This window comes from Salvelinus alpinus, chromosome 8 (assembly GCF_045679555.1).
Source record: "Salvelinus alpinus chromosome 8, SLU_Salpinus.1, whole genome shotgun sequence".
NCBI lineage: Eukaryota > Metazoa > Chordata > Actinopteri > Salmoniformes > Salmonidae > Salvelinus > Salvelinus alpinus.
Window position 1 is genome coordinate 34,565,034 of NC_092093.1, and position 18,498 is coordinate 34,583,531.

The following is an 18,498-nucleotide window of genomic DNA, read 5'->3' on the forward strand; positions in this document are numbered from 1 at the left end:
CCATTGACTAGGAAAGCCTTGGAGATCGACCGGTTGGTGACCACTGGCATAGAACATTATTCATATTATATGCGTTTGTCTGTGTGTGCGTGTTGCGTGATGTGGGTGGGTGCACTCACATTCGCTGTACGTTTGTGTATGAATATAGTACCTGTGTGTGGGTGGACTTGCATGTGATGGGGAATACATGTGTAGATGTGTGCTGCGTGTGGATTTGTGTCACATTTCTTCATGACTTGACTTACCCACATGCGGATGAGGCCCTGTGCCTCAGTACAGGTGCTGGACATACCAAAGCAGTAACACTGACTGCAGCCTAGTGGGTTGCTTGTGCTCAGGCCGAAAGTCCTCGTCTTACACTGGTCACACTTCAGACCCTGTATATTCACCTGGGGACCGAACACTCAGGAATTAAGACACAGTCCAAGTCCAAAATGGCTGATGACCAATATTGTCCATTAAAAAAAACAACTTTTTCAGTAAAGTATACATAAGAACAAATACAAAATCAATCTGAATAGATTTGCAAAGATAATATATGTCTAGAGAGATATTTGATTTAAGACAGAGCCAAGCTATAAATAACAGTGGCAGAAAAAGTAATATCTCTTGTGCTCTTCGCCTATTCTGCTATGGACTGATCAAAGAAGGTGATATTCACAAGAATCCAAAGGCAGCCATGTGTGTAGATACAGTAGGTGCATGTCAAAGGGGCTACTGTGTATGTGTACCACAGTGACATGTGTCTGAGAAGGAATGATAAGGGGCATACCCCCGCGTACAGCAGACACACACAGTGACAGCCCTGATAACAGTGCATCACCCCAAAAAAACACTATTTCATATGGAACTTTTCCCTTCTATTTTATCTGTTGCTTTCCCCTAGCTAATACACTCCCACAGCATCCAGAACTGAGAAGCCGCATTCATAACAGACATTGGTTGTGCCATGAACTACATATAAACACTTAGTTTACACACCAGTCTGTGGGTTTAACTTTAAGGAGGATGCTAAGGATGCCAGAAATTCTATTGCCATGGCTTCATGTAACACACAGAGCCACGCCACCCCATCACCGTGTCCATCACTGTGTCCATCACCCCTCCAGTCACTGTCCATCACCGTGACCTTCACTAACATCCCTAAACCCCATCAACCTCTTCTCTCTATCCTTCCATCCCAGTAGTCTAAAATAAACAGCCAGCGAGGGAAGACGCACACACACACAACAGTACAACAAGAGACCCAACAACTGTCTTCTCTTCTGCATGTGTCACCTTTACTTCAGAGTAGAAAGCGGCTTTTTACTGGGTGGTCTCTCTCTCTCTCTCTCTCTCTCTCTCTCTCTCTCTCTCTCTCTCTCTCTCTCTCTCTCTCTCTCTCTCTCTCTCTCTCTCTCTCTCTCTCTCTCTCTCTCTCTCTCTCTCTCTCTCTCTCTCTCTCTCTCTCTCTCTCTCTCTCTCTCTCTCTCTCTCTCTCTCTCTCTCTCTCTCTCTCTCTCTCTCTCTCTCTCTCTCTCTTAATGAGAGTCATCACCTCTCATAGCTGGCCCTATGTGACAGCCTGTCACAATGTCACAGCACTGTCACTGTGAGGCACGGAGCCGGGGATGGCGACGCCTGCCTGCCTGGCGCTAGCTAATCTGAATGCCTTCCCCCCACGTCAGGTCTATTTCCATCTCACACTTCCTCCCCCACACAGATACACACACAGACGTTACCCTGCCTGCCTGGGTTTTGTTTGCCTGGCTCTGGGTTTGTTCGACGCTGGCAACCAGGCAGAGGATGGCGACAGGCCCTATGCTGAGCCCAGATAGGGAAGGTACTAGGTAGGTACGGAGAGCTAGAGTGCTGCTGTTGAAACATAGGCTATATGGAGCAATCTACCTTAGTCACTCTAATGGGACATTTCCAGGTAATTGCAGTGAGGCTTAGAAAATACAGGCCTAGTTACGCTATGTAACTCCAAGTTTAAAATGTGAAAGTGGTAGTGAAAGCTACTTTGATAAGTCAGTGCTGGCTAGACATCAGGGAGGTGCCAGGAGAGCTGGCTTTGGTGTCTTTTGGGAGAATTTCATTGTAGTTTCTTGCTGTCATTTATTTGGAGAAGTCTGATGCAATCACTTGACACAGCACCCTGTGATGAATATTCTAGGTGATAATAGTAGAGTATATAGATAGTAAATAGAGTAGACTACAATCAACTGATGGTTGTGGGTTACCTTGCAGCTGCATTGTCCAGTCCTGTCTGCACAGGCGCACACATCTTGGTCTGCATCACAGGTCTGGCTGTCTGAACCGGCCACGTTGCATTTGCAGGAAATGCATTGTGGGAAGTCCCGGTAGCCCAGCTTACACTCGCTGCACTTCTCTCCCTGGAACTGGTCCCGGCACATGCAGCAGCCTGTGTTGGGGTTACACTGCTGCGTCATTGAGCCCACCTGGTTACAGCCACAGGCCTGTGGAGGAGATTGTCAAGTATTCATAATCAATGTACCATTATATTAATCAATACCCAGTCACAAAGGGTTAATCCATCAGCTTCATATAGTAAACATTCCACTAACTTTCCACAAAGCGGGTTAAAACGTTGGCTGCAAAATTAATTATACAATTATACATATCGTCACAGCAGTAATCCCATTATGTGTTTCTCCATTAATTCTCAAAGCACTTTTGTGCGGTTTTAATTTCTATTTTGTGAATGTTCCGTACTATAAAAGTTGAAGTTATTTTGCTAAACCTTTTTAATGAGTATTTTTTATCAACAAAAGAATAGGCCTAACTTCAGGGAAGAGCCAGACAGGACCAGTGTGGAGGGGAGTGGCGTGAGATGAGGTGAAGTAAGGTGTACCTTGCAGCCCGCCATGATATCATGACCCCAGTGATTGGGGGCACATTTGTCACATCTCTCCCCCACGGTGTTGGGAGGGCAGACGCACTGTCCCGTGTTGGCATCGCAATTATTTGCCACATGGGCGCACTGGCAAGCTGGGAAAGGGGCAGGAAAAACATACTCCACTCAAAACAACAGAATAGGCTCAGCACCACAACTTTCCATTAAAACTGGAAGAGAGAAAATACCCTTTTTGGTTTGAGTTCATCCAGCATTTAACATCAAGGAAAGCAAGGAAAGCAAATCTAAACAAGATGCATTCATGTATTGTATTGACCAAAAGTTATTTGCAGACATCAATCAGTTAGATGGAGGTCAGTTCTTACGTGTGCAGCCACCCTCCTGGAAGTTGAAGTGTCCTGGAGCACATCGGTCACACTTGGGCCCAGTGACACCAGGCTGGCACCGGCACTGGCCCGACTCGTCACAGTCAAAGGACTTGGACCCAAAGGAGTTACAGTTGCAGGGGACACAGACTCCAGCGGACTGAATGCCATAAGTCTGGGGCTGTGGGACAGCACATAGATACTGAGGTCATTCAGGGACTCCATAGAGCTGTCATAGACAGACATAGGGTGTTATTACCACAACAAACAAGTACAGCACACAGTGACACACCGCAAACACTGTAAAACACACAGCTCAGTACTTCAGACAACGTTTTCAAGAACACACAGCATACAATAACATCTCTGTACGAGAAAACATTATTTGAACCGTAGTAACAATAGTAACAATTCAATTGATGGTGAGGACATACAAAATATTAGAAGTACAAAACATAATCTAATATAAACTAATTTCTCCGTGCAACGGGCAGAGGAAATGCCCATGTCTCATTATAAATGCAGCAACATGTGGTGAATAAGTAAATGGGAATTGTAGCTATAGAAGGCGATGCGACGGGGAAAGAGGCAGCCAAAGACAGATGGTTTGATATGAATCTGATTATATGAGGAGCCAACAGCTCCTGCCTGGCTGGCAATCTGCATTATTCTCCCTTCAACTGAAAGGAATGGTGACGGTGGTAGGTAGCACGCATCCCCGGGCCTCTCCCCCAGACAACCACCCCCCCCCCCCCCCCCCTCCGGGGAGCTCTCTCTGGGGGTGCTGGGAGTCCTGGTGGGATGCTTCCACCACCCCATGTGGATCCAGTTGTCTCGGAGGCGGGAGTGGAAATGGATGGCTGATTGATTGACAGAGAGCGGTTAGCGCCTGAGCGGCAACCAGGTGTTGTGTTAGGGATGACTGACGTCTGTGTGCGAGAAGTGCCTGCTTACTCTTGTCAGCACAGCTAAAGAATAATGCGTGTATGTGTAGCGTGTCTGTGTTTAACGTGGTTGTGTGTAATGTGGTTGTGTGTAGCGTGGTTGTGTGTAGCATGGTTCCAGCCTGGTGTGTTAGCGTTGCACACAATATGAGTGAAGTAGGCAATCATTGCCTTCATTTTGTCAGCATCAGCCCTGGCTAATTCTCACTTGAAACCTAATTTTTGTGTTTAGTAGGTTCAATTACACATTCTGTTTAACATATGTTATATACTATAGTGATCTGTTCTTGCAATTTGTAGTCTATGACATTTCAGATTTACATGTGATAATTGTTCACAAAGTAGTTTGGAGCAAACTACTTTTTATCAAAGTAACTTAAGGTAAGTAAACCATGTTTTTCTTAAGGGTAGCTTTAGTGTGGCTTTTACTTCAAGTGTGAAGTAACTGGTAGCTTGGTGCACTATATTTTCAGAGTAGCTTCCCGAACACTGCCACTGACCAAGGTGAGAAAACTGAACTTTTAAATAAGAGTTGAATGCCGTAAGAAAGGCTGAATAATTAACTATCACAACGTAAAGGGCTGGCTTGATAAGTGGGAAATATTATAAAACAACAACTTATGAAGAGATCTCACATCAATTGAAGGGTCTAGTGGGGGCTGGATTTTCCCAAGAATCCTCAATCACCTCTTTCCAATGTAGACTACTATGTGACTGAATCACACTGTGCATTAAAGTATTTCTTCAACGCCTCAAGGATTTACAATTACATCTAGCTGTACAGTACAAACGTAGGATCTTAATTGGATCACTCTTTTGCTGCTGAGAATTGCATTCCTGCACCCGCAGAAAATGAAGATGAGCTTTGTGATTTACACAAATTCACTAAAAACCTGCACTAACACACAATTATATTAATAGTATTTCACTTTTCATGTTATGGACTAAACATTCAAATCCTGTTGCTGAAGGATTATTTTGCTGTGAAAATATGGGTCAAATTAAGATCCTACATCTGTATATCTAAAGAATGCTGTTCTACACCCATACCTTATCTGCAACCAGTATATGGATATTTACATACTGTACATAATAGTTCATATACATTCATACAGTAGCCTTACAGCTAGTTCATATACGCACAATTCTAGCTCAATTAAAATATGTGTTAGTATGTGCAGCCTGTATCACACAAGGCTATTCAGTGACAGGTCCAGGTGAAACCTGAGCAGAAAGCAGAGGCTAAGAAGAGTGGCACGCCAGGCTGTTTCACATACAGTCATTAAGGTCAGAGGCTTACTGCTGACCAGGCAATGTGTCATGTCAGCTCAGGTCAGGTTAGAGTCATGCTGTGGTCCAGCCAGTACACATCAGATCTGTTCTGTTCGGAAGATGGTGAGTGGTCAGTTGTGGTCAGTCAGAGGCCTATATGGTCAGGTTTGAAGTGGGGTCAGGTTGCAGTCACATATAGTCAGGGTCTGGGCTGGACATGTTCGTTGTGGCTAGGTGAGGCAAAATTATAACTATGGACCCTGTGGGTAGGTTGGTTGGGCAGGCTTGGTTGGTTGGTGGGTGGGTGGGTGGGTGGGTGGGTGTGTCGGTGGGTGGGTGGACGGTAAGTGGGTTGGTGGTTGGTGGGTGGGTTGGTTGGTTGGGCAGGCTTGGTTGGTGGGTGGATGGGTGGATGGGTGGTGGTGGGTTGGTGGGTTGGTGGTTGGTGGGTGGGTTGGTTGGCTGGGCAGGCTTGGTTGGTGGGTGGATGGGTGGTTGGTGGGTTGGTGGGTTGGTGGTTGGTGGGTGGGTTGGTTGGCTGGGCAGGCTTGGGAAGCATCACAGCACACTAACACACTAAAACACTCCGTGCTGCAAATCTTTACTGTCTTTACCGCTGAGGTGCGGTAGGCTGCCCTGGGACAGCCCCCAGAGCGGGACGAGCCCCAGCGCTGGACCTGCTGCAGCCGGACCCTCTCTATTGGCCTGCGCGTCTCCCGACGCTCGTAACCCTGGCGACCCAGGTCGCAGCGACGGCCCACGAAGCCGGGCTTACAGATACAACGTCCTTCCAGGTCGCAGCGTTGGGACATGGCCCCTGTACGGCTGCAGGAGCACGGCTTACACACCTGCTCCTCTGCATCCCACCAACAGTTGGGCTTCATTCACCAGGAGCAGTGAGGGGCAGGTAGTTAGTTATCTGTGAATGTCTGAGGTACTGAGTATAAATGAGGTCGTAACCCTAAAACGTTGGGAAATATTTAGATGACAATATATTTGTGAAACCAAACACCGGAGTGAAAAATTGGTTAAACTTCAGACATCAGCGTTACTAATCAACAGTATCTGACGCAGTAACTGATTTGAAATGTCCCAATAGATTGTCCACCTTTTTATGGGTATCCCAATGATAAAATGACATTGTGACCGAGTTGACATGATTCGGAATGACAGCTGATACTTTGGTGACCTACCATGCACTCGTCACACTGCCGTCCCACCACATGCTGCTTGCATTGGCATTGCCCATTCTCCTGGTGGCAGACCTCCGACACAGAGCCATTGTTGTGACACTGGCAATCTGTAGACCAATGAGAGGGGTGGGGAGGAGGAGAGGGGAGGAGGGGATATCAGTTGAATGAATCAGATTTAGAATAACAAGGATCAGACTAAGTTCAGCCCCAACAAGGCCCTCTCAGATAAGGGTATGTACTGTACAGTACAACTATATCCTCTTGTTCTCTTCTGTCCTATTGCTGTGCAGTACTACTGTCTATTGTCATCAACTCATACAGAGTACGCAAATCCACCCGCTTTCAGATTGCTAGACACAGGAACACATTTGCATTGTATAACCGGCTCATTATTTACTTTAAAAAGTCCTAGTGATCTGCAAGAGAAAACACAGGCACAGATGGTTTCCTATAGGACTGGTTGGAGGGGACATCTGCTTTTTTTCTGTCTTTGTACTGTGCTCAGTCGCCCACGTAAGGTTTAAAAATGCCTGCATTTATTCAATGTTTAACAGGTTGGAATGACTATGAGTTGTAAGACTCCCTTTCTCATCCTGACAGCATGGAGTCCAGATGGGATCTAAAGTGGGTCAGGTTTTTAATTCGGGCTGTCTGAGAGAAAGAGAGAACGAGTCGGGTTGATGGTTTCATCACACACTGAAACCAGCAACAAGATTACACTGTGCATCAGCCACATTATGTTGCAGAGATCTGTGACAATGATCATCAACTTGTTTTCCCTGCCACCATGATAGCACGGGCAATTTCCATCAACGACGGCCCTGTTTCTGCATTCCTAATGTTGATTACTCCATGTCCGCCCAAAATGCCCCACCGCCACTTTAATCAGTTAGGACAGCCAGACTAATCCAGCGGAAATTGATTTCTTCTCACCAACCTACTTTTTTCATTCTACAGATTTCATTAAAACGGAAGTAGCGTGTCTACCTTTTATCACTGCAGATGAAGGCAGCTATTCCATTCTATTGTAGAAGCCTATAGAGGCGTTAGCTGCATGTTTAACTATTGTGCTTTACCAGTCTAGTCTAGTCTTAATGTACTGTCAATCACTATCAATACCTCTATAATTTCTTTGTCATCTTAACATTTTGCAGCTGTATATCAAGAGTTATAAATCAAGAATTAATTTGGCTATAAGCCGTGATAAGCTGTAATGCATTTTTAATTATCTTGGCATCATCGTCAAATGGGTTGTTTTGGTAAACTGAGACTAATTAGTTATCTTCATCCAGACATTATCAACGTCGCAGACTGTACTGCTGAGAACAGAGGCAGATGAATTATAAACTTTTATGGGGTGGGCATTGAAGTTTGTAAGTCAACACAGGTTGTTTATGTGGATTTACACAGACAGTCACCATCTGCACACATTCCCATATTCTCAAAGCCAAACATTTTCAAAGACACCGCCACATCTGGCATGCAGGCTGTCTGTCAGGCAGGAAGGCAGACAGGCAGCGCTCGCATAACATTACAGCAACACTCCACTCTTCAAAGGAGACTCAGACAGGGACAGGGGCTTTAACGTACTGCAGGCTCTGATACTCATGTACTTCTTATACTCACGTTGGCAGTTTTTGGCCTCGATGGCGTCCCCGTAGAACCCCTCGGCGCAGGTGTCGCAGGTGGTTCCCCCGTAGCCATCCCGACACCTCAGGCAGGAGCCGGTGATGGGGTCACAGCTCCGCGGTGAGGCCAGGTCCAGGTTACCGTTACACTGGCAGGGCTGGCATGAGCCCCCCTTAACCGTCGGCTGACCAAAGTAGCCATTCGAGCACCTACAGTGACCAGAGAGGAAGAGGGAAATCATGACTCATGGCTAGGGCCCTGAGTTTTACCTTACCATACTGTACGACATGACCAAGAGAAACTCTGGGCAAGTTTTTTTCTTTCCTGACCTTGTGTCCTGACCAGGAATAACCGCAGTCCCTAGTTACAATATAGCCCTATCATGACTAATTTGAGCAGGAAGGAGCGAGGGTACTGTACGTAGTGGACTGAATGATCACTGTTCAGCTATGAAGAGAATGTATTTCCCATGAGTAGAGTCACAGTATAAATGACAGAAATGGACATATGGTCACTGTGCCTCTGTTCTTTTTCAAGTCACTAGAAGGCTAAATGTCTCAGTGAAACTGGATAAAAAGCAATCACACCCAGCAATCACACTGGGTGATCACACTACATGCACAGCTGTATATCACAGACACTTCAGTGTTTCATTAAAATTACTTCAATGATGAAACTGGCATCAATTATGAAATTGCCTTTTCAAACATGAACACTTAGCTTGTGTATAATTCACATATTCAGTAGGGACAATAAGGGGGCAGTAGACAGTATCATTGGCAGTCAAAACACAGAGAAATAATCTGAAAAGGAAAACGCGCAAAGCCACAGAAAATATCGCTATTCCCCCTACCAACTCTTATCTGCAATGTCCTGCTTTTCCCGCCATATATCTCCTCAGAAGCGAGTCGTGTTCTACCCTGATAAAGATATACATTCTAGTGCCTTCTTGTTAAATGGTTGCTACATTTCTTATCTCCACACCGCCCTTCTATCTGCATGATAGCAAATGGGAAAAGTAATCATTCCATATCATGCGCAGTGGATTCCTTTAGTCGCCGGAGACTTATTAATTTAATATGTTATTGCTTCTGACTGTCTTATGTGAGAAGGAGCCATTGGCGTGGAACAGTGAGTACGTGTCGGTAATTTAATTTCAACCATCAAGCGGGTGTCTTGGGGAGTCGACAGCACTAATGCAGATATCATGACCAAACATGCAAAATGTAAATAAGTACAAATTATTGAATCATTTTACTTTGGAAACTGAAAAGAAAGAGCCTCCACCCGTAACATCCTATCCCATTTCCCCAACCACACCCATCCAACATGTCTCCATCCAACCACAACCACCCACCACCCTTCACCACCTTTCCCCCTCTTAACATCCAAGGTTGCTTTTACCTCCATCCCCCTCTTAATACCACCCCTTCCCCGTGGGCCGGAAAGTATATATATTATGAAAATAGGTATATACTGTATATATAGTTTGTATGTGTTGAGCGTTCTAGATTGTTTATTTGTATACTGAACAAAAATATGAACAATTCAAAATATTTTACTGAGTTACAGTTCATATAAGGAAATCAGTCAATTAAAATAAATAAATTAGGACCTAATCTATTGATGTCACATGACTGGGAATACAGTTATGTTGTGCGTTCTCGATGGACATTCGGGTGCTTTTGTAAATTCGCTCTGGCTATCTACTCCGATTTCAGAGCACTCTCACCTGAGTGTACCAGAGCGTAGAATAATGAATTTACAAGCGCTCAACACCCGTTGAATATGGCCGGTGTCAGTAAACATTGGCAAAAAGTGTAATGAAATTGTTTCCAGCAGTACAGTTACAGTCACCAACGCTCTGGTTAACACAAAAACTGCCTAACCAGCTCTGCTAGGGTGAGTAAAATGGTCAGAGTGGTCTCATTTGTGTCTGGAAGTAGCTAGCAAGCTAGCCAACGTTAGCTTGGGTGCTTGACTGCAGTTGTAAGGCCAGAACGCTCAAATCAACCCTACTCCTTGGCCCGAAAGTCCAATGTGCGCTCCGAGAGCAAAACGGTCTGAATTTACAAACTGACAATTTGACAACGCTCATAAATGCAGCCACTCCAGAATGAATTTAAGAACACACCCAAAATTGAAAAATGTCTAACTTGTAATTTGTTATGCTAACTAGCTAGCAAGAGGTTGCATAGCAACAGCATCAACTTCCAGTAGAGAAAGCAAAGAGCAAATCCACTCAACTGAAAGTTCGGTTGCACTACAATTAGGGTGTAGAAATGTTATTTCCCTTAGATATTAATTTAGAATCCTCCAATCCTCTTATGCTGTAACCTACTCTCGACCGTCACGTTGTACAGCACCATATTTTCCATTCCATCCTAACGGGAAACGCTGAGGGTTTTGTTTTTCTTGGAATAGAAACACCATAATATTAATACAATTAATTAAGCCAAATTTCTTAAAATCAATCCCATATACTATGTTATTACAAAAAAGGTTTTAAATTCTCTGGTAATGCCAATATGGAAGACTATCAAATGCTTCTCAAAGATGCCCTCTGTTGGTCAAACTAGCATAAACTTGCATTAACAGAAAAAATGGCTGACAATTAGATAACGTGCCACAGAATGCTGCAGCAGCCTGCAAGGTGTGCTGCAGTATGACACAACTGCAGGAACCACTGTACGCATCTGTTGGTCACAGATACCTTAAAAAAAAGGTAGAGGCGTGGATCAGAAAACCAGACAGTATCTGTGTAACGCTCTTCTACTTCGTCCTCCTCATCAGACGAGGAGAGGCGAGAAGGATCGGATGACCAAAACGCAGCGTGGTAATTTGACATTATATTTATTTAAAGAAAAGACGAAAAAAACACGGAAACACTTTAACCCACTACAAAACAACAAACGAAGTAGACAGACCTTGACTTACGAACTTACATACAACGAAGAACGCACGAACAAGTACAGACTACAAATAAATGAACGAACGATACAGTCCCGTATGGTGCAATAACGACACAGACACAGGAGACAACCACCCACAACAAACAATGTGAAACCACCTACCTTAATATGGTTCTCAATCAGAGGAGATGAAAACCACCTGCCTCTAATTGAGAACCATATCAGGTCACCCATTACCAACATAGAAACACATAACATAGAATGCCCACCCACACTCACGCCCTGACCGACTAACACATACAAAAACAACAGAAAACAGGTCAGGAACGTGACAATCTGGTGTGACCACCATTTGCCTCATGTAGCGCGACACATCTCCTTTGCATAGAGTTGATCAGGTTGTTGATTGTGACCTGTGGAATGTTGTTCCACTCCTCTTCAATGGCTGTGTGAAGTTGCTGGATATTGGCTGTTGTATACGTTGGTCCAGAGCATCCTATACATGCTCAATGGGTGACATGTCTGGTGAGTATGCATTTATATTTTTGCAGTGGTGTAAAGTGCATAAGTAAAACTACTTTAAAGTACTACTTAAGTCGTTTTTTGGGGTATCTGTACTTTACTTCACTATTTATATTTTTCACAACTTTTATTTCACTACATTCCTAAAGAAAATAATGTACTTTTTACTCCATACATTTTCCCTGACACCCAAAAGTATTTGTTACATTTTGAATGCTTAGCAGGACAGGAAAATGGTTAAACTCACGCACTTATCAAAAGAACATCCCTGATCATCCCTACTGCCTCTGATCTGGAGGACTCACTAAACACAAATGCTTCGTTTGTAAATTATGTCTGTGTGTTGTAGTGTGCCCCTGGCTATCTGTAAATGAAATTAAATTGTGCCATCTGGTTTGCTTAATATAAGCAATTTGAAATGTTTTATACTTGTACTTTTACTTTTGATACTTAAGTATATTTAAAACCAAATACTTATAGACTTTTACTCAAGTAGTATTTTACAGGGTGACTCACTTTTACTTGAGTCATTTTCCATTAAGGTATCTTTACTTTTACTCAAGTATGACAATTGGGTACTTTTTCCACCACTGTATTTTTGTTCAGTGTATGTGTTGGGCTTTAGCTGAGATTATTCTTTACAGAGTCAAGTACATTTGTCCAGGCCTCAATTGTACCTTGACTAGCACCATTCATTCTCGCTGTCGACAATTCTAATGTTACAACGTCTAATAATAACTGCATCCACTGGCAAATTGGGAGAGAGTGAGGTGATTGCCATCTAAGAGCCAGCATATTTTTTTTGCGGCAATGCTGCCTGCCAGCTGTAATGATCTCTGATTTGATTGAGAGATTCAAAAAGCTGTCATTATCCCTATTCCCACTACAAGATATGAAGGAGAGTCTGAGGAGCCGGGTGACGAAAGAGAATTCTACTTTTCAATTCACAGTATGGCCTTGCCTTACCTTTCGTTGTGGCTGGCAAAACAACATTCTTGGTCCGCAGCTCAAATTGACCATAAATATCACAGTAGCCGCTAGACAGTAAGCACAAACCATTCAACAAAAACATATTACACTATTGAATAACGCAGCCAAACCATATTACACTCTTGAATAATGCAACAGTTCAAAGGCATGAAGGCCTATGTGCAGAAAATGAAAGGGATTAAATTCTTGTCTGTAGGCTACATACATTAGGCTACATACATTAGGCTACATTTTAGCTTCAAGACAAAAGCACAGAGCTGCTGTAACACCATGTCTTCATCAAGTAACGTTATCCTATCAAAACATTTCATGCATGCAAAAGTGTGTAAACATATAGGAGGTCCCGTGAAAAAAATAAAGATCCCCGAATGTCACGGTATAATTTGCACTGGTCCTGATCAACATATTTCATGCTATTCTGTCACGTATACTCCCTCTCCGGCACTCGAGGTCACCAGGCTGCTCATTATTACGCACACCTGTCACCATCGTTACACGCACCAGCGCCTCATCAGACTCACCTGGACTCCATCACCTGCCTGATTACCTTCCCTACATATGTCACTCCTTTTGGTTCTTTCCCTAGGCGTTATTGTTTCTGTTTCAGTGTTTCATGTCTGTACGCTACCCGTGTTTTTTTGTTTTGGTCTATATTCATTTATTTATTAAATACACTCTCTGAACTTGCTTCCCGACTACCCAGCGTACACGTTACATAGTCTGGGTGCTGAGATTCGATGCATGCAAACTTTACACTGCACACGTATACTGAGTGTAACAAACATTAGGAACACCTTCCTAAAATTGAGTTGGACCCCTTTTTGCCTAGGAACAGGCTCAATTCGTCGGGGCATGGGCTAACTCTACAAGGAGTTGAAAGCATTCCACAGGGATGCTGGCCCATGTTGACTCCAATGCTTCCCACAGTTGTGTCAAGTTGGCAGGATGTACTTTGAGTGGTGGACCATTCTTGATACACACGGGAAACTGAGCGTGAAAAACCCAGCAGTGTTGCAGTTCTCGACACACTCAAACATGTGCCCCTGGCACCTACTAACATGCCCCGTTCAAAGGCACTTAAATATTTTGTCTCGTCCATTCACCCTCTGAATGGCACACATACACAATCCATGTCTCAATTGTCTCAAGGCTTAAAAATCCTTATTTAACCTGTCTTGGTCCTCACTCTCTACCTTTGACGATCGTGACACATTCTACTGTTTACATGGACCCAGATGGCTAGGACGCTACACCACAGCCATACGTTATAAGCAGTGAGCTTTACTCTTGTAACGAGTAAAAATAGGGAAATATGAAATGTAAAATGAACCTTTCTTACCATTTATATGGATTATGATTATAAAGATGTCATCCAGTATATAATCCACCATGATCTCATTATATAGATAGTCCAGAGGTGGGCAATCATTTTGGCTCGAGGGCCACATTGGGATAAAAAAGCGCTGCACAGTTTTTTTTTTTCACTGAACGATTTGTTCGTCAAAAGCAATTTGCGGGCCAGAAAAAGGGCAGTTATTTGAAAATATATAGGTTCGTTATAATTTATATAAATATATAGGTCCATTACAATTTATATAAATATATAGGTCCATTATATTTTATATAAATATATAGGTCCATTATAATTTATATAAATATATAGGTCCATTATAATTTATATAAATATATAGGTCCATTATAATTTATATAAATATATAGGTCCATTATAATTTCAACATCCTTTCTATCTAGTTTTAGATATTCAAGAGTGACCTGGAGTGTTTTTTAACCCAAAATAATAATCCTCCCCACCTCCCCGGGCTGTATGTTGCCCACCCCTGAGATAGGCCTACTGTATATTCTGTATTTCCCTGACGACTCAAACTGAATTCTTCCACTGCTCTATGTTCGCTACATACTTCAGTCTGAGACTGCCGTCACTGATGTCATTTGTGGTGACGTCAAAACGAGGGCTGTTGTACTAAACAAAGTCATCATCGATTTAATCAACTCTAACCAATCAGTATCAAAGCCAATTATGCATTTCTAAAAGGCAGCTTTACCCACATGAGTTCTGACTCTGGTCCAGCAACCAATCGGTTTCTGGGACCAATCAGAATGGTTAGAATGTGTTTGAGTTCTAGAAATAGTCAGGGAGGTACTCAGATCCAGGCTCATTGCAGAGAAAAAACTATCGTCCGTGGGCATGGCGTAGCGTTTGATCGGAGAAAGGAGTTTGGGTAGCTAGGCAATTACGGCATATCCGCTAAGAAAACTCCTATTACCCACATCCAACTCAGTCCAGTCCAGTTGGGTCTGTGGTTCCTGACTGGGTGAGGGTGAGGGGGCTATTCTTGACCAAATGTGCCGTCTGATGTATTTACACACCCATGAAATCTCCCTGGCAGCCTGGCCGCCCTGCTCTCTCAGACAGACAAGAAGGGTCCGTCTTAAACACTGATGTCTCCCGCCAGGTGTCTGCCTTCCCTATCTATAAATACATCTGCAGCTTTTCCTCTTGGCTCCAAGAAGACGCCTTTAAAACAGGAAACATTCTCACCCCAGCCTGGCAACGCACACCGCTCTATCTGTCAGGCCCTGGTGGATCAGGTATCCATGCCCACTCGCTGCCAAACTAAACGTAAACGCGAAAATGTTTCAAGGAGCTCAGAGGCTCAGACATAGAATAGGCACAGGATTGGAGGTCTGTGTCTATCAATCGAAAGCAGAGTCTGTGTCTATCTATCTTTTCATCAGCCAAGCTTATGTTGTGTATTCTCATCGACAGCTTCCCTCTCTTCGCCTGGCCACTCAGATCAAGCTTCCAGAAAATGTGAAGTGAAACCTCTTTCCCTGCTCTAGCTGGCTGATTCCTCAGGATAGACTCTTCTTCCCAAATCAATAATCTTATTACTGGAAACTCTGCACTTGATTGGGAGAATGTACTCCTGGCCCCTGCAGAACGGCTTCCCATTGAGGGAGAGACCTCTCCACACGCCTCTTTTAGCTCCGACTGCCGATTTGTTTCCAGGAATTGCAGTAGTTTGACGGCACTGAGGAGAAAGCTATTATTACCAACTAACCCTCCTTGGTGCTGCAGCAGGGCACTTGTTATCAGGCAGACAGTGCTCCAATTCCAGAGTTCAGTTCACTCTCACTAGACTAGAGAGAGGTACCGTAGGTCCAGGTGTGGAGAGGGACATTATGAGAGCCCACCTCTGTAATGTCCTTCACTTCACCATTTCTCAGAGAGCTCCTGGGAGAGAAGCCGGGCCCCGGGGCCCCCTTCACAGGCAGCCATGATAGATGAGGCCCCATCCTGTCTGTCTGTAGCGTAAATTAGCTCCTGTCCCCCATGTCCCCCGTATGGCCCGCAGAACCCAAATCCGTCCTCACCCCACCTCTTGCTTTATAGATCAAGAGAAGAGCAGAGCGGGCAATCTGCAAGGCAGCGCAGCATAGGGATGGCATGAGTGCCCACAGCAGCCTGTCTCCATCTGTCAGAGGGTATGGGTCAAAGAGAGGGGTGTTGCCTCACCCCATCCCCTTGACAGTTTTCTGACTCTAAGCCCTGCGGCAGTTCCATAAGGCCTACCATCGAACCCACACCTACCACACAGCAAGTAGAAATACCAACAATCCACCCCTCTGTCTCTCTGCGATAGAGAGAGATAGATAGAGAGAGAGAGAGAGAGCGAAAGAGAGAGAGAGAGAGAGAGAGAAAGAGAGAGAGAGAGAGAGAGAGAGAAAGAAAGAGAGAGAGCGAAAGAGAGAGAGAGCGAGAGAAAGAGCGAGAGAACTGATGCATTTATGTCGCAAATGAAATTAAGAGACCTCAGAACAGAACTGCGGGCACCGACTACTAAGTGATCAATCTTTCCGCTGGTCCAGAGAGGCTGGTCCTTTGTCTACTGATGCCTCTGGGAAAGATCCCACCGCTCTGAAACATCAACTAAACCCATCTGTATTCTCCACGCTTTTATGAGTGGCTTTCATAGGCACACAGTACCATATGGCAACCGAACTGAACAGACAAACCAGAAAAGACCACAGTGGCATATGGGCTGCTTTTGAAATGCATGTGTAATGAATAACAAACAAAAAAATGAACCATACATCATCTAAAACTGCCAATAGTCATGAGCATAATCAAATCAGAAGATATCCATTTAATTAAATGAAATACAAGACTAATTATGGTCAATCTATAACCTATTGACACAGTTCTCTCTTCATGCGGATTACATCTGTCCTCTTGCACAGCATCACATACCGAACATAGACCTACAATGCATTTGGTAAGTATAGACCCTTTGACTTTTCCCACATTTTGTTGCGTTACAGACTAATTCTAAAATTGATTAAATAAAACAATTTCCTCAGCAATCTACACAAAATACCCCATAACGACAAAGCGAAAACAGGTTTTTAGACATGTTTGCAAATTTATAAAAAAACTGAAACATAAATAGCTTACATAAGTATTCTGACCCTTTGCTCTGAGATATGAAATTGAGCTCAGGTGCATCTGTTTCCATTTGATCATCCTTGAGATGTTTCTATAACTTGATTGGAGTCAACTCTTTCCAAATTATGTCCAATCAATGGAATTTACCACAAGTTAACTCCAATCAAGTTGCACCTGAGCTCAATTTCAAGTCTTACAGTACCAGTCAAAAGTTTAAACACCTACTCATTCAAGAATTCTTCTTTATTTTTACTATTTTCTACATTGTAGAATAACAGTGAAGACATCAACATGATGAAATAACACATATGGAATCATGTAGTAACCAAAAAAGTGTTATATTTTATATTCCTCAAAGTAGCCACCTTTTGCCTTGATGACAGTTATGAACACTCTTGGCATTCTCTCAACCAGTGTCACGTTCCTGACCTTATTTTCCTTTGTTTAGTCTTGTTTAGTTGGTCAGGACGTGAGCTGGGTGGGCATTCTATGTTATGTGTTTCTATGTTGGGTTCATTCAACTAGCCTGATATGGTTCTCAATCAGGGGCAGGTGTTTTACGTTTCCTCTGATTGAGAACCATATTAAGGTAGGCTGTTCTCACTGTTTGTTTGTGGGTGATTGTTCCTGTGTCAGTGTTTGTACCACATGGGACTGTTTCGTTTCGTTCGTTCGTGTGTTCCGTCCTGTTCGTGCGTTCATGTGTTTTGTTCTCAAGTTCAGGTCTGTTCATGTCGTTTGTTATTTTGTAGTTGTTCAAGTGTTCTTCGTCTTCGTTTAAATAAACGAGATTATGTCTTCTCAATACGCTGCATTTTGGTCCGATCCTTGCTCCTCATCAGACGAGGAGGAGGACGAGCATTACAGAATCACCCACCAACCAAGGACCAAGCAGCGTGGTAACAGGCAGCGGCAGCAGGAGCAGCGCAAGGAGGAATGGACATGGGAGCAGAGTCTGGATTACACTACGTGGGAGGAGATCGACAGGTGGGCGATTGAACCAGGGAGAATGCCGGAGCCCGCCTGGGATTCTCTGGAGCAGTGTGAGGAGGGATACCGGCGAATGGAGGCAGCATGACGACGCGGTAGGAAGCCCGTGAGTCAAGCCCAAAAATTTCTTGGGGGGGGGGGGGCTACAAGGTAGTGTGGCAAAGTCAGGTAGAAGACCTGCGCCAACTCCCCGAGCTTACCGTGGAGCGTTACAACAACCAGCTTCATGAGGAATGCTTTTTCAACAGTCTTGAAGGAGTTCCCACATATGCTGAGCCCTTGTTGGCTGCTTTTCCTTCACTCTGCAGTCCAACTCATCCCAAACCATCTCAATTGGGTTGAGGTTGGATGATTGT

The 18,498-nt window shown here is 44.0% G+C and overlaps 1 protein-coding gene across 9 annotated transcripts in view; it reads right to left on the reverse strand.

The window, feature by feature from the left end:
* Positions 1–18,498, reverse strand: part of lama2 (laminin, alpha 2) — a 143,185-nt gene that overhangs the window by 49,034 nt on the left and 75,653 nt on the right. For 6 of the 9 annotated variants that reach the window (XM_071413667.1, XM_071413665.1, XM_071413669.1 and 3 more), the window contains exons 19-25: positions 8,258–8,469; positions 6,632–6,738; positions 6,053–6,316; positions 3,223–3,403; positions 2,855–2,991; positions 2,223–2,459; positions 246–389 (exon numbers count right to left, since the gene is read on the reverse strand). In XM_071413667.1, coding sequence (XP_071269768.1) covers positions 246–389; positions 2,223–2,459; positions 2,855–2,991; positions 3,223–3,403; positions 6,053–6,316; positions 6,632–6,738; positions 8,258–8,469 — 1,282 coding nt within the window. The remainder of the gene's footprint in view (positions 1–245; positions 390–2,222; positions 2,460–2,854; positions 2,992–3,222; positions 3,404–6,052; positions 6,317–6,631; positions 6,739–8,257; positions 8,470–18,498) is intronic. The other 3 variants (XM_071413673.1, XM_071413672.1, XM_071413671.1) reach the window with 1 other exon arrangement.